This window comes from Sinohyriopsis cumingii, chromosome 11 (assembly GCF_028554795.1).
Source record: "Sinohyriopsis cumingii isolate HCF-2022 chromosome 11, ASM2855479v2, whole genome shotgun sequence".
Taxonomy (NCBI): domain Eukaryota; kingdom Metazoa; phylum Mollusca; class Bivalvia; order Unionida; family Unionidae; genus Sinohyriopsis; species Sinohyriopsis cumingii.
In genome coordinates, this window is record NC_142971.1 from 97,364,968 (window position 1) to 97,389,170 (window position 24,203).

Genomic DNA, 24,203 nt, shown 5'->3' on the forward strand with positions numbered 1-24,203 from the left:
CAGAGGCCCCATGAAAGGAAGCTGCAAACTGGATATAAAATGCACTGAAGTTCTTTGTCCATACTGACAAACCATCTAAACAGTGCATTGTTATATCATAATCCGCTTATCTTGACATCTAGCATGAGTTCTGTATGTTGTGAAATAGCCACTTTTTTGTTGTTGACATTTCTGATAACAGAGATCAACTGGACGAGGCATTGTCTCGTAATCTATCTTTCATCGGATTTTCAGCCACTTGCTAGTAATTAATATAATTACAAAAACTGACATTTGTATGTGGATGGTAAGTAAAATTCCTCTATTTTCACTTTGAATTAAATCCTTCAGAAAAATCACGTTTTCTATAATAATCCCTGTCATCAGAACATCTGCATCTCTATCGTCCGTTGACCCTTTGTTAATTTTCAGACGCATGTGTGGAAGGCAGCATCACGCTGCTACCACAAATGTAAAAAAAAATAAATAAAAAAATTCATCTTACTTATTGGTTTATTCTTTAGGCATGGAGGGACAGTAACTAGAATAGTCTAAACGACGGCCAATTCCTTTTTTAAAATGTACCTAGATAAAATAATTTGCTGAAATTTCAAAGGAAACAGATTACCTTTGAAGCACCGGCTGTTATGAAAACGTGCTCAGCAAATGGAAAAAATACCAGTCTCAATCATGCAATACAATTATTTGATGTTGCCACCATAATAAGAAATGGGCATTTGTTTGGTTCTCCAAAGCTGTCCTTTAGCGGCGATTGCAATAGCGCATGCACCCTTCATCAAAGAAAGCCGACTACAATCTTTCAACAACAGCAAAGAACTTTTCTTCAAAGGAAGTCAGTACCAAACTTAAATAAAAAGTGATGAAATCTCATGGATTTTTGCATTTTCCAACGTTACTGGAACACATTAACTGTGCTGTGAAAGTTTCCTTTTTGTAAGGAAAAAGTTTGTTTACGAACGCTACCAACAGCGGCTTAAAACACAAACTAACTTTTACTGACTTGGAATGTACTTTAAAGTAAATGTGTTTCATCATTGTGCTACGTTTTTCCAATGAATTCAGACCTGTATGACCGGTTACAAAATTAATGAATATTTTAAAGCTGTGTGTGCATATTTTCGATGGAATCACTTGTATTGTGGAATCAATGTATATGGTGAGGTTCACAGGTGAGTACACAGTGTTCATACTCTAGTCATGTCATACATTAGACATTTATATATAAACAGGATTCACGTATATGTACCAATTCATGGTTCTCTAAATAAAGTATTATGTCTTCTCAGTTTTCATTACAGGTGTATTTCTCATTTAATATGTATCAATTTAAGATGGTAACTGTGCCAACGAAGCACATATTTTACCATCCACATTTATTACACCCACCCACCCCACACAATTTTTGGGGGGTGGGGTGGGTGGGACATTTTCTTCAGCTAACTGACTTGGTTGCATATAACATGGTTCGATATATAAAGCAGTCAGGTTTTATGGCTCCCAACTACCGTGTTATAGCGGGGTCACACTGTATTGCCTCCTACTGTAAACAAAACATAACCACTATTTGAAAGGAAGTTTGATTGGTTTGTAAATAAATGTATTATGGAAATTAAGTTTCATAAGATGGCCCTTATTGATATCACCATGTTTAATAGGAGCATGGATATTAATACGTTTGCCTAGTTTGATTCCCATTCATGTATCAATGTATCTTGTCTCCTTTTTCAGGATACAGTCTTCTGGTAGACCGGATTCACACTGAGGGATACATGGGTATCAAGGCCTTCTTCTGGGCTGAGCTTACAGACAAGACAGATGGCACATTTAAAGTTTTCCATGGCAAACTTGCACCTTATCAGTCATGGTAGCCTACATAAGCAAATTTTCTATTTTTTGCTGGATAGATGTATGTGAATGATGTCACTGGAGCTGTTAGGCTTGTTACATGACAATACTGAACATAATCTTGCTTGATAGTACTGAACATAATCTGGTGTGTACCTCATTCTCATTTTTTATAAAACGCTAACTGCAATAGAATACAGGTAAGTGCTGGAAAATTATATGCTTGTGTAATTATAGCATCACATAAACTTGGAGTAGTTTCATGTTAGCCAATGTGTATGACAAGGGAATTGTTGGTAATGCATTAGACTTTGGGGCATGGGGTGGCTAAATGGTGACTTTGAGGTTTAGGGTAGCCGAGTGGTCTGATGTACCTCATCTCTATTCACAAGAGTTCAAGTCTTGGCTCAGTTATCTGAGTTTAAACCTCAGTTCATGGTATGTGAAAGCTTCCAGTAGTTTTCATTGTTTATTATAAATATATACCACTTGAGTCCTTAATCTACTCCGATCCCAAGCCATCAATGTCAACATCTTTATGCTTATTTTTCCTATTTCACATTTGTTGATTGGCATGCATTCAGTAAAATGTTTTTGCTGTAAATGCTTACTAGTTGCTGTCGAATGTTGTACCAAATTTTATGTGTAATTTTCTTTTAACATCTCATCTCATTTAAATGTTTGCAGTATTAAAATTGTATGTGTAATTTTCTTTTAACATCTCATCACATTTCAATGTTTGCAATATTAAAATTGTACGTGTAATTTTCTTTTAACATCTTGTCACATTTCAGTGTTGCAATATTCATTAATCACATCAACTGCCTTTAATAACTAAATATGAAACCCAGTTAAGCAAGTATTTGATTTTGGTGTATAAAAAAGTTGGGGTTGTTTATATTTACATTTTTTTTTTTCTTCTGTTCCTTTCAATAGGACCACTGCAAGATTTATTGGGAGTGGGGTCTCAAAACATGTGTTCAAATGTGAACTGGACAAAAATGCCCCAAGAAGTGTAGAAAGTTAATGAAGTTTTATGACGGTATCTTTAAAAAAAATGGATTACACCCAGAAAGTAGGGATATTGGTTTACCTACAGTTTTATACCATGATGGCTCAGTAGTTACCATGCCGAACTCCTGACCAAAAGGGCATGGGTTCAAATCCTACTAGCCTGGGTCACCTATTGTGGTGTGTCCTTGGGCAAGACACTTTACTTCAATTTCCTGGGCACTAAATAACCTGTTTGTGTTGCTGTGCCTTAGAGCACCAAACCAAACCAAATTGTACCTCAGGGAGTGCTGTTATCAGTGACACCTGCTACATCTCCAGCAAGTAACTATTTCAGTAACATTTGCTAAAAGCTATAAACATTTTCCAGTTCACTATGAAAATACATTTGAGGCTTCTACCAAGTTGCAGTTTGATGATGTTTTATTTCCCCAGCCTCCTAATCTAGGAGACACAGAAATAGTCTCTCTATATATAAGTTTTGAGAAGACACATTTTTATTATACAAACTAAATTTAGCCCTGAAGCTTCACCTAAGTTGGGTTTCAGATGGGTTTGGATATGTGCAGGGATTTTTATTATAGTTACATGCCTTGATAAATGTACGACCCTTCAACTTGGTAATCCTCTAGTATCCATTCACTTTGGTTAATTTTAATTAAATCTGCTTTGAAAAAAAGCTTTATCTTGACAAAATTTTAGTAGAGTTTGAAGATAACCAGATTTGACCTTAGTTTTAAGTTTTGGTCTGTGAAGGAAAGGGCATCCCACATTTTCTACTTGATTTAAACGGAATTTTTTGTTTAGCTCCATCTTTAAAGATTTTGGATGATGTCTGTGAATTTCAGATTGTTAAAAATATTTTACAGAGTTACAGCCCTTGAGAGACAGAAGCATCCCACTGGCATCTGAGTACTTGCATTCATATGTTTGATTGATTTCAAGCACATTTGTATCCTTGGCATGATCTTGGTTGATGATTATGACCAGATTGTAGTTTTTACCCATTAGGTTCTTTGCCATTCTATTAGGTTATTCTGGTTTCTTCCATCTCGCAGTTTATGCCAAAGTGAACAACCATATACAGCCAGATTGGGTTAGGAGGACTGCTGTGATCATGATTTTGTAACATTAATCTACCCAGATAATTATATATCCAAGATAATGTTCTAGAGTCTGATTGATGCAACAAATGTTTTTACACATTGACATTTAACCTGCATTGACAACTACACTAAAACATTATACAGTACACCTTTCCAGTGAGATTTACATAATAAAATGATGAATTTATGAAAAGCTTGCTCAAGAAAATAGATGGGTAATAAATCGGTACAAGTTCGGTTGACATGTCATATGAAGAGTATGCTAAAAAAATTATTCCAGTATTATTGTTCAGTTTGTATTATTATAGAACCATGGATTTGGATAATTAAAAAGCACAATTTCGTGTTTTGGTTTGTTTCTTACTAAAATGAACACTCATTGTTTTTCTTTTCTTCAAGATTAAATACATTAAGTTATGATCCACATGAATTGTTTATTTCATGTACCAGTTATTTCATACAGTCTATAAATCTAAACGCTGAGGTATATCTACTTCAAGGCTTTTGTTACAGTTCTTCAGGAACAAACCGCTCCGGTGGCCTAGTGGTTAGAGCATCCACCTTGGATGCGGGAGGTCATGGGTTTGATCCCCAGCCGAGTCATACCAAAGACTTACAAAAATGGTACTAACAGCTGCCTCGCTTGGCACTCAGCATTAAGAGGTTAGTTAGGACTGGTCGGCCTAGTGTCAGGATAATGCGACCGGGTGGGACATCATGCTACATGTCTGTGGCATGATGCCTCAGTGCTAGACATCACTATAAACTGCCACAGTGCAGACATAGTGATATGACTGAACAGTTGTTAAAACTACGTTAAAAATCCAAATCACACACACACACACACACACTCTTCAGGATCAACACTAGGAAGTGATCTGTCAAGACAAATTGTTTGCCTTGACCATGATTTGGTCTCCTTTGGAATATTTTCTGACACTGTTGATCCTGACCAGTAACATCACAGTAAAATATCAAATAGAATAAAATCAAACTAATATAATGTGTCGTTTTAAAATATTGCTTGTGGGATAGCTGATTCAATATTGTTTTAAAATTATTGCCTAAAGGAGGACTTTAATTTAGATTTCAGCAAGGTCAATTAGTGCAGCAATTTTCTCTAAACAGGGAACCAAAGAAAGGTCCTACCTTGAAATAATTGTGATTGTTTCATCCATGATAAATAAAATTCAAAATTCTTGTGATTCATGTTTTGTTTTGCATTGTATGTTCTAGTTGTAATAAAGAAACTTCCATCGGTCTCTGCCTTTAAACTGTTTTATCTTCCTCAAATGTTGATGGAGTTTCACAGAGCTCTAAATGAGATTTAAATTAATTAGGTATTTTACTCTATGGTTTAGAGCAAGTTAGGATTTTTTAAAGATTCAGTGGGATAATTTAAAGACCATAAAATGGCTTGTCATACAAAGCTGGATCTTAATTATTCAGGACTTTTTCATGCCTTTTAGAATGCATGAAGCAGCTTAGTGACCCAGACTAACATTGGTACACTTCCTTTTATGTCTGTAGTTGATAAAGGTGGCGCTATACAGTTTCGCACTTTGCATAGGGTTAGGATTTTAAAGAAAAAGAATGTCCCCGGCTTTCCTCACTGGTTATACTGGCTATTTAATGCAAAGAACCTTTAATTCCCTTTATTTTGGTGTATGATTGCTGGGCTACTATGGGTTATAGAGTATACAGCTTGGCCTTACTTCAAATGTGCACCTTTCAAAAAAGTGCTAGCTCTACTTGGTTATTTTCACTTCCTGAACTTAAAGAGGTAAATTGTATAAAAAAGAGCTGATAACTTTTTTTACATTTTATATATTTGGTAATTCATTCATTGCACTTTCAGAAGCTGGTATTGTCTAGTCTGGCAAAATTCTTTTTCCCTATTTTAATAGCTGCTATGCATAGTGTACTTTAGACTAATTCAGACTGATTTTTTAACACAAGGGAGCAGTCATTTTAGTTAGCAGTGTGCTTAACTCATGTAAAATTTCCAAAAGTACAATATCCAAAAGAAATATCATCCACATTACATTGATGTAGCACAGAGGTATTCAAACATTCTCTCCACTGTGCATGTTTTAAATGCGAACTACTTCACCTTACATACGTCACTCTCTCAAAAGTACATATTATCTGGTGAGTGCCACCAAATATGTTCACTATCAAGTTGTGTCATTTCTTGTGGCATCAAATGCATGTTACTGACATTCCTCTGAAAGGATCAGACTGTGGGCATTTGTTAAATTGATGGAGACAGTGGTTGTTCTGGGTAGGAGAATATCCCCTGGGCTTGTTCAGGTTGCATTCTGGTAACTTAGTTGCATACTTCACATTGATACAATATACACTGGCCCAAAAAATTGTGCGCAGATGTAGGACACTAAGGAGGAAACCACAAGACTAATTGGGACTAAATGTTGGACACTGAAGGAGGAAACCACAAGACTAATTGGGACTAAATGCTTAATAATAAAATGTTTTGAGTGCATATAAAACATTTATATGTTTCTTTGGTTGAATAATTGCACTCATAAGCCAGTGTACAGCTTGTGTTGAGGTCTGTTCCAGAACAAAATGGAATTATTCCTCTAACCGCCTTGGCAAACATTTTTCCTTTGATGACCTTTCCTGCTATAACCAACTGAACCTAATGGATCAGTCAAGATTCACCAACACAAGATTTTCCTTCATGCATTTTCTTATATTCTCATGTTTCTTTCGATTTTATTTGCTTGTTTTCAGATCCTGATATCACCAGTTGGGTCACTAGCTTTCACCGACATTGAAAGTAAATGCTGATTAAGAAATATTCGATCAAACAAGATTCAAGTCTGTACTACAATTCAGAGCAAAGAAAGCATAATGAAAATATCCAATGTAACTAATGCCATCTTTACTACAACTCTGTGGCCATGTAAAGTGTTGTCTGTTTAAGCCCAGGGCATAGTTTACATGTTTTTCTTTACTTTTTATTTAGCTGGAAACCCATGATGAAGCTTTTTGAGACTGCAAAGGCAAAGCAAAAACGTAGTTACTATAACATGAACTTCCTATGTCATGTAAGAAAATATAAATCTATTGAAATATTTCGTTAAAATATTATAGTACAAGGGAAAAAATCATTGTTATGAATTGGCATGAAAAATAATGAAATAACCATTATTTTAGGAGCATAAACCATGGATGAACTTTCAGAAAATAGATAAATTTTGGCATGCTCAGAAAGATGGTAGCTCTCAAAAAGAATTGAGAGAGCTTATAAGTAGTCCAGCACATTTGTTGGGAATGGTAGAAACATGCATGGCTACCATATGAAATGGGGTTTTATAACTCAATATAACCTTATCTGTGTTGTAACTTGGTATACATTTTTTACGTGTTGAGTATGATGAAATATTGTGCAAATAATGCCAAATGAGCAGGACTTTGCATCTGTTGAGTGTGGGACAATATTGAAAAGGTATAATGCACAAAATTTATTGAAATCAGTAAATTTGTATGTGTTCACAATGAGGAAATTTTGAATGGGTTTAATATAGCCATAGTATTTGGTGACTCAATATGACAGTTCATTGTGGGAAAATATATAATGCATATAATATTGCAGAAGGATTGGGACTTTGTGACTCGTATGACCTTATGTATTGAGTATGAGAAAATATGGAATAGATATAGTATTGTGCAGATTAATGGGAATTTGTGACTTGATTTGTCTATATCTGTGTTAATTGTGGGAAAATATTCAATAGATATGCAGTGCAAAACTTAATGGGAATAGATTTAACTCATTCTGCCCCAGAGGTTTTTGTCGTTTTTGCCTGAAATGTGCATAGGAAAGACATTTGGGGGGCTATTTCTGAATACATCGGCTTTCAACAGATTTTCCATGAGACTAATGCCTAGTTGTATTAGAAACATCATTTTCCATTGGTTCTTTTGCTTGCACATGAGCAGAAGGGTAAAGGTTGGATTTTTTTTTTCTTAATGGACCCATTATTTTCATATGGAGACCGCAATTTATTCCAAATGCCCACATTATCCTAGTTTTTGCAAAGGTTCACCAGTTTGTGTGCAGTTAAGACCGGTATGCCTTAGATCCGAGGCCAAAAGGTCTAAAATCTGGACACAAAATCGCATTCCGATCTCAAGCGAATTTTGGGTGAAAAAAAACCGGGTCCAAAAAATGAGGTTTTTCTCTCTGTATTTTGTAGTGCAACTAGAACTTCCAGATTATTTAATATCATTTTAGAGCTATATCTGTCTGCTTTTTTTTAATACCACCCACGTTGGTGCATCTTAAAAGACCTTGATGCTGCAGAGCTTGGAAGTAGGGTACAGTCTCATCATGCCTACAGACGGGATCGCGGTCGAATCGGTTAAAGTAAACACACCTAGAACCCTATCCCAGTCACATTTACTTTAGTCTTGCTCAGAAAGCAGTAGCCAAAGTAATGTATTTCTGAGGTTTAACTTGGAAGACCTTAACTGTTCATGGTATTTTAGAAAGCATATCATAAGTACAAAGGTCAATAAACAGCATCATGTCATCAGTACCAATGTCAACTCATAGCAACAACATGTCATCAGTACTAGTGTCAACTCATAGCAATAACATGTCGTCAGTACCAGTGACAACTCATAGCAACAATATGTCATAAGTACTCATGTCAATTAACACATGATGTCATAAGTACAAATGCCAACTCACTGCAACATGGTGTTATAAGTACCAAGGTCAGCTCACAGCAACATCATGTCATAAGTACCAATGTCACTCACAGGAATATGTCATAAGTACCAGTGTCAGCTCAAAGCAACAGGATGTCATAAGTACTAATGTCACACAGGAATGTCATAAGCACCAATGTCAACGCAAAGCAACATGATGTCATAAGTACCAATGTCAACACAGCAGCATAAGTACCAATGTCAACTCACAGCAACATGCCATAAGCACCAATGTCAACTCAGAGCAACATGTCATAAGTATCAAAGTTAACTCACACAGCAACGTGTCATATGCAGATTAGCCACTGTGGCAGCCATCTTGGATATAAGATTGACACATTTTATTTTTGTTGGACATAGTAGACATCATTGCATGCCAATATGACCATCCATAGAGAAGATTCATCGACAAGATTTTCAATCCATTCATTGTTGCAGTGATGTTGGATGTCTACTGGACACCATTTTCATTTGGAACCAGCTAAATATAATAAGCCTTGTAGTGAAAACCCTGTGCTGACAAGTATGTCTCATCTCTGGAGCAATGGTAGCAATATTTTCAAGATTGCCATCATGTTGGCCATTATGATTAACAGATCAGCATCATTTTCATTCAGGACCGACTAGACACTCTGAGAAGTAGTCTGGTGTTAATAACACTGTCCATTAAGGATCAGCAATACCAATATTTTGAAGGCCAAATCAGATCTGCATAATTTTCATTTAAGACCAACAAAACTTGACAAGAAGTATTTTACTCGAAGCACCATGTTGATAACCCTCTGTAGTGATAACACTATTTTCATGATGTCTGCAGTGATAAAATATATTGGATGTCTGAGTGTCACTAATTCCATCTATATTTATGATGTCTACAGTGATAAAATATATTGGATGTCTGAGTGTCACCAATTCCATCTATATTCATGATGTCTACAGTGATAAAATATATTGGATGTCTGAGTGTCACTAATTCCATCTATATTTATGATGTCTATAGTGATAAAATATATTGGAATTCTGAGTGTCACTAATTCCGTCTATATTCATGACGTCTACAGTGATAAAATATATTGGATGTCTGAGTGTCACCAATTCCGTCTATATTCATGATGTCTACAGTGATAAAATATACTGGATGTCTGAGTGTCACCAATTCCGTCTATATTCATGATGTCTACAGTGATAAAATATATTGGATGTCTGGGTGGCATCAATTCCTTCTATATTCATGATGTCTACAGTGATAAAATATATTGGATGTCTGGGTGGCACCAATTCCATCTACGACCAATTAGACCTAAGTCTTCTGTTGAAAACCATATTCCAATGTTAGCGATCAGATTTTCAAGATAGCTGCTATGGTGACCATGTTGGAAATCAGATCAGCACCATTTTCATTGAGGACCAACTAGACTTCATAAGAAGTTGGGCAATAATCTTCATGTCCATTTTTTTACATTCAGGCAGAGTAACAGTAGGATTTTCAGGATGGCTGCAGGCATATTGGATGTCAACTTGCTATACTGGATGTCAGATTGGCACCCTTTTCATTTAGGACCAACTAGGTATACAAGATTTTTTACTGAAAGCTTTTTGTTGACATGACCATTCAGTCAGGAGGAATAGCAATAACAAGTGTTTCAAGATGGCCACAGTGGTGGCAATATTGGTTGTCTGAGCAGTACCATTCTCACCTAAGACCAACTAGACCTTGGCAGACCTGCCAGCTCTTGCGATTTTGCAGTAAGTCTTACGAAATTTACCCATAAAATACAGACTTATGGCATATAAGCAAAAAACTACAGAAAAATGATCATTGCCAAAAAATCTGGAAAATTTGTTCATCCTTGTTGGATCCAGGTTTCATATTAGAAGTAGTGAAATTGGTCAGGGAACCAGACTAATTTTAGAGCAGCACATCAGACACTTTAAACTGCAGCTATTTGTTTATGCGAAGCGTCTGCATGATCAAACTGTTGATCATAGAATTTTTTTAATAGCGTCCATCTGGCGATGCATGTTCAAGACAAAAGTGGGAAAAAACCTCTTGAAAAGTGTTAATAATCAACACAGAAAAGTAAGGAATATTCAGATTCTTGTGAATATAAGCTGAAAGGGACACAATTATGTTTATTGGACATCATGCACCAATTTGAGTCTGACTCGTGGCGGGAAATATTGCTGTCATGTGGAATGGAAAAAAGAATTTCCAAGAATTATGTCGAGTTGAGAGATAGCAACAAGCCATTGAGATCCATAGGGTTTGGAACTAAAATTTGTGCAATTGTACTAGTGATAAATAAAGTCTATGTGTACTTTACAAACTTTTCAGTTGAACATAATGTTTATTGTCGCTGCACATTCCAAATACCAAACTTTTATTTTCCTGCTTTACAATAACAGTTTATGGTATTTTGTTACACCTTACTGAAAATTGGTCAAACTTACAGAAAAAAAACAACTGCCTTACTTAGATGGACTCATCAGGGTTGGCAGGTCTGCCTTGTGATGACTGTAGTTTTATGACAATCCTCCATGAATGTTTGTAGTTTTATGACAATCCTCCAAGCAGTTTAGGAGGAGTAGGAATAACTTGTGCTAACAATGCAGAACCATTTTAAATTAGGACCAACTAGACAAGTCTTCTGGCAAAACCAACTTGATAATATAGCTTTCCATTCAGGAGTAGTATATTAACAATTTTATAAGGTAGTGGCCATATTGGGTATCAGATCAGCACCATTTTCATTTAGGACAAAATAGAACATCTAGAAGTCTTTTAGTGAGATCCCAATGTTAATATGACCATTACAGTGAGATCCCAATGTTGATATGACCATTACAGTGAGATCCCAATGTTGATATGACCATTACGATTCAAAATGAGTAGTAGTGACAAGATTGTTAAGATGGCAGCTGTGGTGGCCATATTGGTTGTCTGAGCAGTACCATTCTCATCTAAGACCAACTAGACATTGGGATGAATGTGTGTAAATTTTCATGGCAATCCTCCAAGCTGTTTAGGAGGAGTAGTAATAACAAATGTATGTAACTAGACATTGGGATGAATGTGTGTAAATTTTCATCGCAATCCTCCAAGCTGTTTAGGAGGAGTAGTGATAACAAACTTGTGCTAACAGACTGATGGACCATGCCATAAACGTTTTTGGTCTGTGATTAGTGAAGCTAAAAAGTATTTCTGCACACAAACTTTAGTTCTCGGGCGTGTACCTTCATCCGAGTTTGTGGATGGCTTACACGTTGGGTACAAAAGTAACCTGTTGATTTTGAAGTCAAAGGGTCAGAAGTAAATATCACTTTGACTGAAGGAAGAAGAAAAATCTAATATAGTGGACATATAATGTACTGCTCATGGTTAAATACTATATGGACAAGTTTGTATTGGATTTTCATCAAACTTGGGAACCATACATTATCATCATGTTAGATCACAGTACAGTTATGAGCAAGATGTGAGCATATCAGCACTCCATCAACTCTTTCTAATTAGATTTTCATCAAACTTGTTAGTCTTATACTATCAAGATGTTGGATAATTTGATTTTGGGCAAAATCAGTGAATATTTATTTGATTACTTGTATCAGATACTTGTTACCATTCCAAAACTGATTGGATTTTGATAAATTAGCTTACATCATCATGTTCTCTGACCATTTCTTTATTAAGTCCAATCTGCACATTAATGAGGCATCTGATAGACCTGGATTGTTACCTTCCTAGAGACCATATTTCTCAGCCAATATTAATAAAACTTGATAAAATAGGTTAGCTAAATGTAAATATTGCTTGCATTGCTCAAAAACCATTAGACTTAATCTGATTGAATTTGGTAAGAACATTTAAATGTTTGTTTTATGGGTTTGGTCTCTACAACATTTTGGAGAGTGTTCTGGCATTATCTTATTTTTTACAGCATGGCATTTAAAACAAATTTCCATCACATCTGCAGTGTAATTTTACATGAACATTGTTTCTTGGACCAAGAGGTACCTTATACTGGACATTTATTGTCCTTGTCCTTCAGTTTCACATTTTGACATGGGATATTGTTGGCCTTGATGAGACCTTAACAGAGTTATTGTCCTTGTCAGTTTTATATCATTGCATGGGATATTGTTTGCCTTGATGAGTCCTTGACAGAGTTATTGTCCTTGTCAGTTTCATATCATTGCATGTGATATTGTTTGCCTTGATGAGACCTTGACAGAGTTATTGTCCTTGTCAGTTTCATATCATTGCATGGGATATTGTTTGCCTTGATGAGACCTTGACAGAGTTATTGTCCTTATCAGTTTCATATCATTGCATGGGATATTGTTTGCCTTGATGAGACCTTGACAGAGTTATTGTCCTTGTCAGTCAACTTCATATCTTTACATGGATAGCATTTGCAATGATTAGACCTTGATGGTCCTTATCAGTTTTATATCCATAACTTTATATGCAATATTGTTTGTATTGATGAAACTTTAACAGTTATTGTTCTTTTCAATCAGTTTTATATCTTTACATTGAACTTTGTTTGCAATCAGTTTCATATCTTTCCATGGGATATTGTTTGCACTGATGAGACCTAGACAGGGCTATTGCCCTTGTCAGTTAGATTCATATCTTCCAAAGGATATTGTTTGCACTGATGAGACCTTGACAGGGCTATTGCCCTTGTCAGTTAGATTCACATCTTTCCATGGGATATTGTTGCATTGATGAGACCTAGACAGGGCTATTGCCCTTGTCAGTTAGATTCATATCTTCCAAAGGATATTGTTTGCACTAATGAGACCTTGACAGAGTTGTTGCCCTTGTCAATTAGTTTCATATCTTTCCATGGGATATTGTTTGCATTGATGCAACCTTCACAGTTATTGCCCTCGTCAGTTTCATATCTTTCATGGAATTTTGTTTGAATTGTTGAGACTTTGACAAAGTTACTGTCCTTGTTGATCAGTTTCATATCTTTACATGGGATACTGTTTACATTAATTAGACCTTGATCAAGTTATTGTCCTTGTCAATCACTTTTATATCTTTCCCATAGGATATTGCTTGCATTGATGAGACTTTGAAAGAGTGATTGTCCTTGTCAGTCAGTTTCCTATCTTTCCATGGGATATTGTTTGCAGTTTGATATCTTTCCATGGATAATTGAGTGTGCATTGATGAAACCTTCACAGAGTTATTGCCCTTGTCAATCAGTTTCATATCTTTCCATGGGATATTGTGTGTGCATTGATGCAACCTTCACAGAGTTATTGTCACTGTTTGCATTCATGAGACTTCGACATATATTGTCCTTGTCAATCAGTTTCATATCTTTCCATGGGATATTGTGTGTGCATTGATGCAACCTTGACAGAATTATTGCCCCTGTCAATCAGTTTCATATCTTTCCATGGGATATTGTTTGCGTTGATAAGACTTTGACTGAGCTGAGCATGCCACATCATCAATTAGGTGTTATGGCTCCATCTTTACCCAAAATGTATTTTCCTAAACAAGCTTCTGCAGAGTCAGATTTTCATGAGTGGTGCCCCATTAGGTTTATACCCATTGCTAATAGCTTTAGTTATAAATGTAATCACAATTTATCAAGAGTGATATGCTTTCTGATGAAAGAACATTTTTACATGACATTATTTTGCACTTTGTCATGGTAATAAACCTTCAAAGATATACATAATTTAGCAGGAAACTATTTTGAAAGGCAGAACAAAGAACTTAAATAGCACTCTAAATGTATTGGCTGATTTAATAATGATTTGCAATACAACCAATTACAATGAATAGCACTTTGTAAGACTATGTACATTTTTTCTAAATATCTGACGTTATATATTGCATAAGCAAGACAACACCAGAGTTTTATCATTTTGACAACCATACCATATATAATTACTTATAAGTTGAGTCCAAATGCAAACTGCACAGACCCAGATCTGCCATTGCATAATGCACCAGCAGATCTGGGTCTACTGTTGGAAAGGAGTAATCAGTAAAACAAACAGTATATACCCTGATCTGCCTGCACATTATGCAAAGACAGATCAGGATCTTTGTTGTTAGCATTTTGACTTGACTTACAGAGGCCCCGAGTGGCCGAGTGGTCTAAAGCAGTCCATTACGGATCACTGCCATCTCACCTCTTTCTGCATGGAATTGGCTAATGTGGGTATGTGAGAAAGTTTGCCAGTAGCTTCTCGTGTGTCGGTAGTTCTTTCCGGGGTTTTCCCGGGTTCTTCCTCCACCATTAATACTGGCCACCATGCATAGCCTATCGTGTGCTGAAAAATGGCATTAAACCCTACAACAACAACTTGACTTATAAGTGAGTATATGTGGTAACTGTTTTCGCTATAAATACATTAATGCAGGAAAGCTATATTTTAAACCAGTGACATTGAAGATAAAACACTGAATACAAATATTTATGTATAGGGCTAAATGGAACATCAGCGAAATGCTAGCTGCCAAGTGAAAATTAAATTCTAAAAATATATTGATACAATTTTTTTTACCTATTATCTGAAGCAGCTGATAACTTTATGGAATAATGCATCTTCTGATCTGTCAGTTCCTAATAAAAACCAAACCTACAGGATATACAGATAATGCAGTATATTTCTTACATAATTAATCAGTTTTGACAAATTATATACATGTATTAGAAATACTGATTTGTAATTCTGACAATGCATGATTTGCTTTTTGCTCAAAATAAAATGTGCTTTGGACGGCCAAGTGGTCTAAAGCACTTGTCTTTACAAATCACTTATTTCACCTCTGTCCACATGTGTTAAAGTCTCAATTCAACAAGTATGTGTAAATGAGAAAGCTTGACAGTAGCTTTGCCGTATGTACTGTATGCATGTATAACCTAGCATGCACAGAATAATGGTGTTAAACCTGACAAAAGATCAATGTCAAATGCTCCAAAATATGTAATGTATAATAGCTAACCATAATACTTGTCTCTGTCAGATGAAAAATGCCTCATTTTTCAATTGGAAAAAAGTGCATGAATACAAAACCATCAAAGTACAAGATAATATTCTAGGCTAAGGCAATGATCAAGTTTTGGTCATATAATTTTGAATGAATATCTTTTCTGAAAGCTAGCCATGATGTGTTTTATTTTATTTATATACCTTATATACAGAATTTTAACATACCGGTAGTCATCTGTTCTATCTTATGCTCATCGTTTATTTTTAATGCTTTATGTTTTTGTTTTGTGGACATTTTGCTGTTATGCTCGTATTTTTTAAAACCTTACAGGTATTCTTTGTTTAAAGTCACAGTCACCACTGAGAATATCAAATTACATGGACATTCTTCGAGCCTGCACTGCTTACTTGGTTACATAAGATTGTATCAAAATCTACGTTTCCAACACTATAACATTCGTGGACCTATACAGATATGATTTACAACACTTCAAGGAGCCATAAGGATATGTTTTACAACACTATAATATTCAAGGAGCCATACAGATGTTTCACATTACACATTCAAGGAGCCATACAGATGTTTCACATTACACATTCAAGGAGCCATACAGATGTTTCACACTACACATTCAACAAGCCATACAGATGTTTCACACTACACATTCAACAAGCCATACAGATGTTTCACACTACGTATTCAAGGAGCCTTAAGGAAAAGTTTTACAACACTATATATCCTATGAATCACAAATGATAATTAATGAAATTATAAACTATTACTTCAAAAAAAGCTCTGTGCAATATGTACAAGTGAGTTTCATAAAGAACTTAATAGCACTGAATATCGTTATCATCATTTCTTCCCTAGGAACTTACTATGCCTAGTCATATTTCAATTCTGAGCAACATTTATCAGTAATAAAGAACATTTTTTGTTGTATTTCAAACTAATAAACGTCGAGGTCTGAAGAGTCAGCTAGATGCTGTAATGTTTTCTAAAGTTGACAGAAGTTTTTCAAGATGCTGGAGAAATATTAAAGAAATAATTTGTTATCAGTTCGTTTCTTCAAGCCTACTCTTTACATTTTATGCAGCACATACATTTTCCATTCTAGGGAAATAAATATACTTGATGTTGACTATTATTATCACTTCAACAAATATGTATGGTGTAGCCAACTTGTCGTGTCTTCAACATTTAGAAAATAAAATCAATGAATGAAAAAGCAAAATTAAGAAATATTTGCTTCATTTGCATAGTAAATGTTGCTTACTCCCACAAACAAGTTATGCTCAGTCTCCAGTAAAAATAAATCTTCTGATACATGTCACGCGTGTTCCATCACTATCCACAAGACGACCAGTTGGGAACTTGATCCACAGGATATTGCGATGGGGAGTTTTGCACTGTCTCTGATTCAGGAAATATAGATTGTCCATATTTATATCTTGATGAGGATGTCACAGGAGACTGCTGAGATCCTTGAATCATCCAGTTATACATGTATCCATAGCTGGATGGTGGTATGGAGAATGGTTTAGGACCAGGGCCATTTGGCGATGATCTCTTGGATTCAGGACTTGTAGACACATTGGATGGGTACGGTGGTGCTTGACTTGCGTGGTTGTATCCTGGGTAAGTTGGGTACATCAGAGGAGATGCAACTGGATCATGCCTTGCATGGAAACCATGGCAGCCAACACTGTCTTTCATAAGTTGAGCAAGAAGAAGATCGTGTGTCTTCTTACCGTGGAAGATGTTCATGTCCATGTCCCTTGGAGATGTAGTTGATCTTGAACTTTGTAAGGTGTCCATGTCAAATAGAGAGGTAGTTGATCTTGAACTGCATGAGGACGGCATTTGGTTTGGGGATGGATCTGATGGAACTGGGCTTGGAGTGCTGTTATTATGAGGAGAATTGGAGACTTGTAATTCCACTAACTGATGAGGAGACTGGACCAGCTGGGTTGACATCAAAGGCATGTAGTGCAAACTGCAACAAACAAATATTTTAAAACAGCTTTTAATACTATTGTGAAAATCATCTCCTTGTATATTACAATAAATTTCAATAAAATCTGGTTTTGATGCCTAAATTTGACGAGTATATTCTGGAAACCATAGCAGCCAACACTGTCTTTCATAAGTTGATGACCTCTTTGAGTTTTTGGGGCTTTCTTTGTGACATTTTTCTTGTCAGCATGATTACACAAAAACCACATAATATAGGCATCTAAAATATGGTAGGCATTTGATATACATGTATTTGGTGATTCATGCCAACTGAGACATTTAGTTTTCCTTTTTCTGTCCTTTTTAATTTCTTTGACTTGGATTTTTATAATGATAGAATTTCCCTGATATAAAAGGATGAAAATTGTAGTTACTATGAAGGTTTTATATTTCTATTTTTTTAAATGTAAAATAATCATGTTAACAAGTAGCAAAACTACAACATGAAAGAAACAAGGACTAAACAGCATATGTATGCAAATTGGTTATATTTCACTACTGCGAAAAACTTCTGTTCCAACTGAATGCATTGAGGCATGAAACGACGACAGATAAATGTATTCGTCATTGAGGACTTTAAATTCCATATGAGTATATGTATTTGTTCCATGTTTGCCGAGATATGTTGAAAAGTACTCATTAAAACATCTGAAGAGGACAAAATTCATGGATGTATCATCTTGCTTTATTAGACCTGCAGTTATCTGAATAATTTGCAATAGACCGTTTATTTTTAGATAATGTGTCTGACTGAATCAACTTGGCAGCCGATAATAATGTAAAATAATGATGAAAGTTGTAAAATAATATCACAAATATAAATTTATGTAGCACAATAAAAATATAAATTCATAAATCCTCAGGTCACAGTATTGAAAAATAAATCCCAAACATAAAACTTCAGTGGTAACTGTTCAATTAAGACATGTCTCACTATGGTAAATTACACTTATTCAACCCATGACACAGTAACGCCCTTGTTCCAGAATTTAAATCCGTTACTGAAATACAAATGATGGCATATACATGAAAGGCATTAAAATATTCGTAATAGTGCATTGCAGTAGGTCTCTTCGTGCTTGCATGGCCAAACAATGTCTTTCAAATCCTCAGCACAAAGGGATTATACAACCTAAATGGGGGACAGCAGTTATTGTGTTTATTTTCAGAATTTGCTAAGTTTTGTAATTCTCATTGCAAGCCTTCAAAGACACCCGGTATTTTGATTTAAAGCCATGTTGAAGGTAGAGCATGTATACAGATAAAGGCCATATATGGTCCAACGAGGCCTCAGCAGTCCATTGCAATGCATACAACTCAACGTGTATCCATGTCTTGAACGTGCCAACAGGTGTCAAAGGTCAGGTCTATAATTATGACTCTGAATTATTTAGAACTAAAATTTACAAGATTCGTTTATCAAGAATTGTGCTGCAATGCACCTGCTCCTGGAGTTGTATGTGAGCACGCACACACACGCACAGGATAGGCCTTACGGGCAAGGCGGTTGCCTCGGGCCTCATGCTCTAATTTACAACAACAAAAATTGCATACTACTAGTGTGGTTCCATGGATCTTGGAAACAGTATGGGCCGGGCCTGCATACACACCACATTTATTGGCCATGCAAGATCTAAAACTTCTGCACCTATAAACTATACAAAAATTATAGACATGTGAAATGTCATACAAAATGTAGCTTGTGTGCAATTTTCAAGCGATACTCTACACAGTCGGATTCAAATTAATGTCGGCGGTCAAAGCGTTCCAAGTTAAACTAGTAGATACGCATTCACTACAACGTCCACAGGTGATAATGAGCGAATCTTTCAACATAAACAGGTAGACGTCAAACAGGCACGTGAACGGGATGCGACAAGGAAGTAGAAACGGAAAACTAAATGCTTCTTTTATCTCATTTGTTTCAAATTAAGACTAAATATATAATAGTTGTCAAGGCAGTCGTAATTGTAGGGGAGTCAAGGAGTTGGCGGTATTTTTATGTTTTTTCTTTAATTAAGTGGATGGTGCACAATACGAACGTCCAGCGTAAATTTGCTCCGGCCCTGACCAGTTGTTTCTTACTTAGTACTTTTACTTAGACTTTGGTCATGAACGTTTTACCAGTACTTGTTTTTGGTTTTGTTGTTGTGCGTGTATGTGTTGTTTTTTTGTTTGTTTGGTTTTTTTTCGTTTTTTTTTTTTTCTTTTTTTTTTTTTTGTTTAATAGCTCATTGTGTCCAATATTTTATGTGGGAGATGCAAAAAGAAACTAAAACACGAATTTAGTTGTCCTACTTTGAGGAAGGTTTCTCCCAAGTTACGTCTTGGCGTAGCTGATGTTCTGGGGAGGTACTGGGAGGTGACAGTACATGACACTGTTTCTTGTCCCATGCCCCTGTCTCAGTCGCATATGGTGATGCCAAGTCCCTTGGGTCCTCTCTGTGAAAGATCTGTTTCCTCATCCACAGCACGTGCCCATCCTTGCTCTGTCGCTTGAACTTGGACCGGCGATTCTGAAACCAGATCTGAAATGACACGTAATGAGAAGAATGACGTAATGAACAGAGTACATCTGAATTTATTGCAAAAGATCACAGTAAAGCACTGTAACTTAACATTAATGCGTTTCTGGGCAGGTTCGAAGTATATTTGCCAAAACGTCTCGTAAGGTCGGCTAACTTAAGTACTGACCTTTAACCTTGATGATATAATATTCAATATTTATAGTACGCGACATACCAATTGTAACGTATATGCCAAGTTTCATCACTTGATCTCAAACGGCTTCAAAGATATAAAGTAGAGAACGTCACGGAAAACTTAAATTATGGACCCGTGACCTTGATCTTGAACATGATATATACGTATTTGTGTGTGACAAACCTTCAAATGATTATATACAGGTATAACATTTATCATCCCTTAATCTCACAAGGACTCAAAGTTACAGATTGAAAGGACCACGTGATACAGACTTTGATGGTAGCTCGCCCAGTGTCTTGTGTAACACACATTCTAATGATGTGCAAGTATGCCAGTATTCCCCCCCCCTAATTGGCTTAGAAAGAAGAAGAAAAAAAATTAAGTATCGCTAAGCTTAAAGCGGCCTCGTTTTAAATGCAAACTGCCACCATAAGTCGATATCGGCAATGTTATAGCAGAAACATATGCTATTGTTCTGATTTTATTTTCATGGGATTCGCAAAAATATAATAGAAAATATTAAAAACTTAAACGATGAGTCAGTCACTCTAGCGCAGTAATTTGTTTTTATCAACCTTTTCCACTCAGAATTATCCAAAACGACAACTCAGAACGGAACAAACTTATGGCCATCTGAGGGGCAGGTGGTCTGTACGTGCAGACGTTTTGTTTACGTACATCACTGCATACCGGTTTGGAAAAACGTAAAATAGTGACCTGTGGCGTTCATATTGAAGAAAGTGTGATGCAAAAAAGGACAAAATTGCGAATCGTGTGTCCACCACCTATCACAAAAAGGCTTGGGACAATAAGGCTGGTCTTTGTTCCAACGATTGTTTAGAAATTGTTAGATTTTCTTTTCACGTCAAATTTAGTGAAATTTTGTTAAAGTGATGCCCAAGAACGGAAAGAAGACATTTTGAATAGTAATCACTATATTAGTGCAGCACATAATTTATTCATAGCACATACATTTTATTAAGGAATACAGTTTTGTGGGTCATATATGCTTCTTTTGCAAATAGTGTGAAAAAAGATGAACGAAAAGCTGATATTAATGCATACAACTCGCGGTCGATTTAACATTGAGTGGCTAACATACATGTTTGGTCCTTTAACCCAATACAATGGTCCACTAAGTGGCGTAGCATCCGTCCAACATCCCATCCCATCCCTGGCAAATGGGGCGGGGGCAAATACTTTAAACGCCACTGGGCTGGTGGTGGAGGGGCAGAAATACTTTACACGCTACTGAGCCCACTGACTATAAAATGAAAACAAAAAGTACAAATGACACATTGCTTAGAAATGTATTCAGACATAAGATACTTTTGCAGTTAAATCATTTTGTCAACGAGTTATTAACTTTTTTGCGGATGCGGGTGGTCGCGGGTTCGAACCCCGGCCAAGTCATACCAAAGACTTATAAAAGTGTCAGAATAATGTGACTGGGTGAAACATGATGCAACATGTCTGCGGCATGATTTCACGGTGCCACACTGCAAACATTGTAGCAATGACTGAAATTTTTTAAAAGCTACATTAAAAATTTAAAACACATATTAACTTTTTGAATCTGCTTTAGTCGTTTTTTTATTGGGAGGGGGGTTGTGTGGGGTTTGGGGGTGGTTTTGTTGAGAATGGTAGCATATTTGCGCTTAGTTATACCCAAGAGAAACAAATTAGGGTGCCTAAAACGAGTATACAGACGAAAAGGCTATACTAATTAACATACAAGCTGTAAGGACACCAGGTGTCTTATATAATCGACCAAAGATGATGGGTCATCAGCGACATGTCTATATGTAGCCAGACCTGTTACAATTCAATAATACACATTAAGAGACCTTTACTAAAGTGAATATAAAGTTTTATGAACCAATACACCTCATAATGACCTCTGCCGATTTACAAAACATGGCCATTACTTAGAAACGAATGTCGACTTCCGTTTTTCTCACTCTCCCGCGAAACAACTGGAACGTTTCCGAAAATTAGTTTCCGAGGTTAAAGTTATCCCTGGAAAAAAAATTAAAATGCAGGGACTTCCGCGGTCTTCGTCCTCTTTGCTTTTGTCGGGGGTTCCGTCCCACAAAACCCTCACCTACTTCTTTTTGTTAAGACACACACACGCACACATACACACACACACGACAATTCTGGATATTCCACTTACGATAGAATTGGACCGATAGCTGTATGACGCCCCACAAAAATCATTATGACATCACGTGAACTTAAAAAACGTTTACGTGCAATTTGGCTCTGTCAGCAAATGATCAATCATCATGGAAATCGTGGCATGCGTGGTAAATAAGGATAACCAGTCTTACCGACAGCCTTTCTGCTGCGACTTCCAATTTGACCGACAGTTCCTCAAGCATGGGACTGTCTGGATACTGCGTCTGCTGAAACACACGTTCCAAAAAGAGAAGCTGCAAGGAAAAAAAACTCTTTATTCTGTAACAGTGTCTGGATAGATAGATGAATGTCGTCATGACGTTTTGAAATGGCTTTTATGGTAAAACTATTGATAGTGATTTTCATTCCTCGTCCATTTCTTTCTCTGAAGACTAAAGACTACCAATAATATGTCTACCTACAATTTCAGAGAGTAAATGAATAAAAAAATTTTTTTTATCAACCATTCTAAACATGACATACTGAACTTATCTTTCAAAATTTCAGTACAACAGGTATGCAGGTAATTACGAGAAATAGTTCATTTGCAAAACCCGACCTTCTTCTGGTCAGTTTAAAAGCACTCTTTATCTTACATAAGTATGACAGTAACCGATTTGCATAGCCATTTTGTTTTCAAACCATTCATTTGCATGATTTCATGAGTAATATGATGCATTCGAAATATTTTTCACAAGAATTTCAAGACAAGAAAGGAAATATTAATTACAATATTGTGTTTCTTATAGTTTTTTGTGTGACTTGAAACTATTTTTCGTTAAGAAAACCGAAGAATTCACTTTCATTTTACAGCATTCAAATTTTTCAATAGATAAACACTTAAATAAAAAATGTTCCAGCGATAATGATATATTTTCTGATATACAACGAAGTATACTACTGATACAAAAAAAAACTGTATACAAACCTTCCGATTTGGTTTTATTGAGGGTTTATCGCCATATGGGTTACTTTGCACCCCAAACAATTTTGTACAGAGAGAAAAGGAGAAAAGATGGTTATCTTACCTGCCCCTCTGTGTACTTGGTTCTGCTTCTTTGACGTTTGAATGTGTCTTTGGTAGCTGTGGTTGTCGTTTTCATTTTCTACAAGTAAAGCATGAGTTAATTGCAAAGTGTATTGTTTTTCATATACGTATTCTATGTAATGTAACAAATACTAATATATTTTGATGATGAAAATTGTACTATTTATACCCCGAAAGTAGTTGAACTGTATCGTCATAAAATATGATAATAATTCTGATGCAATAAAGGTTCAAACATTTAAATTAATATGTAAAAGGTTTGAAATATGTTTAACTTAAGACTACCAACGCAGAGAAATTAAAGATGAGGACGGAGAGGAAGAAGATGATAATTATGAAAGAAAAGAAAGATAATGTAAAAACATATCTTATAATAATAATAATAATAATAATAATAATAACGAAGACGACAGAAAAACGATGCATGAGTTAATTGCAAAGTGTATTGTTTTTCATATACTTATTCTTACGTGTTCTATGTAATGTAACAAATACTAATATATGCTTAGCGCTTGAGATTTTAGTTTATTTATAGCTATTTGTATTTATCCTAACTGTTGTACATAAGATTTGTTGG

General features: G+C 35.8%; 2 protein-coding genes across 4 annotated transcripts in view; one reads left to right on the forward strand and one right to left on the reverse strand.

Moving 5' to 3' along the window:
* Positions 1-5,223, forward strand: part of LOC149789077 (uncharacterized) — a 64,227-nt gene extending 59,004 nt beyond the window's left edge. For all 3 annotated transcript variants that reach the window (XM_089975261.1, XM_089975259.1, XM_089975260.1), the window contains one exon: positions 1,729-5,223. In XM_089975261.1, the coding sequence (XP_089831387.1) occupies positions 1,729-1,868 (140 nt within the window). In that variant the 3' untranslated portion in view covers positions 1,869-5,223. The remainder of the gene's footprint in view (positions 1-1,728) is intronic.
* A 9,236-nt stretch (positions 5,224-14,459) lies between these two features.
* On the reverse strand, positions 14,460-23,681 carry LOC149789078 (uncharacterized). Its single transcript, XM_089973583.1, has 4 exons — positions 23,607-23,681; positions 22,731-22,832; positions 19,990-20,219; positions 14,460-17,671 (listed from the first exon to the last, which is right to left on the reverse strand). The coding sequence occupies exons 1-4, from the start codon at positions 23,679-23,681 to the stop codon at positions 17,023-17,025; spliced, it is 1,056 nt and encodes a 351-aa protein (XP_089829709.1). The 3' UTR covers positions 14,460-17,022.
* Between the last annotated feature and the right edge of the window lie 522 nt (positions 23,682-24,203).

Coding starts and splice junctions, on each gene's coding strand:
- LOC149789078 (XM_089973583.1), bottom strand. CDS start 23,681: ATGAAAACGACAACCACAGCTACCAAAGACACATTCAAACGTCAAAGA. Junction 20,220..22,730: donor TCGCAGCAGAAAGGCTGTCG/GTAAGACTGGTT, acceptor GTGTCATTTCAG/ATCTGGTTTCAGAATCGCCG. Junction 17,672..19,989: donor TGGGAGAAACCTTCCTCAAA/GTAGGACAACTA, acceptor TGTTTGTTGCAG/TTTGCACTACATGCCTTTGA.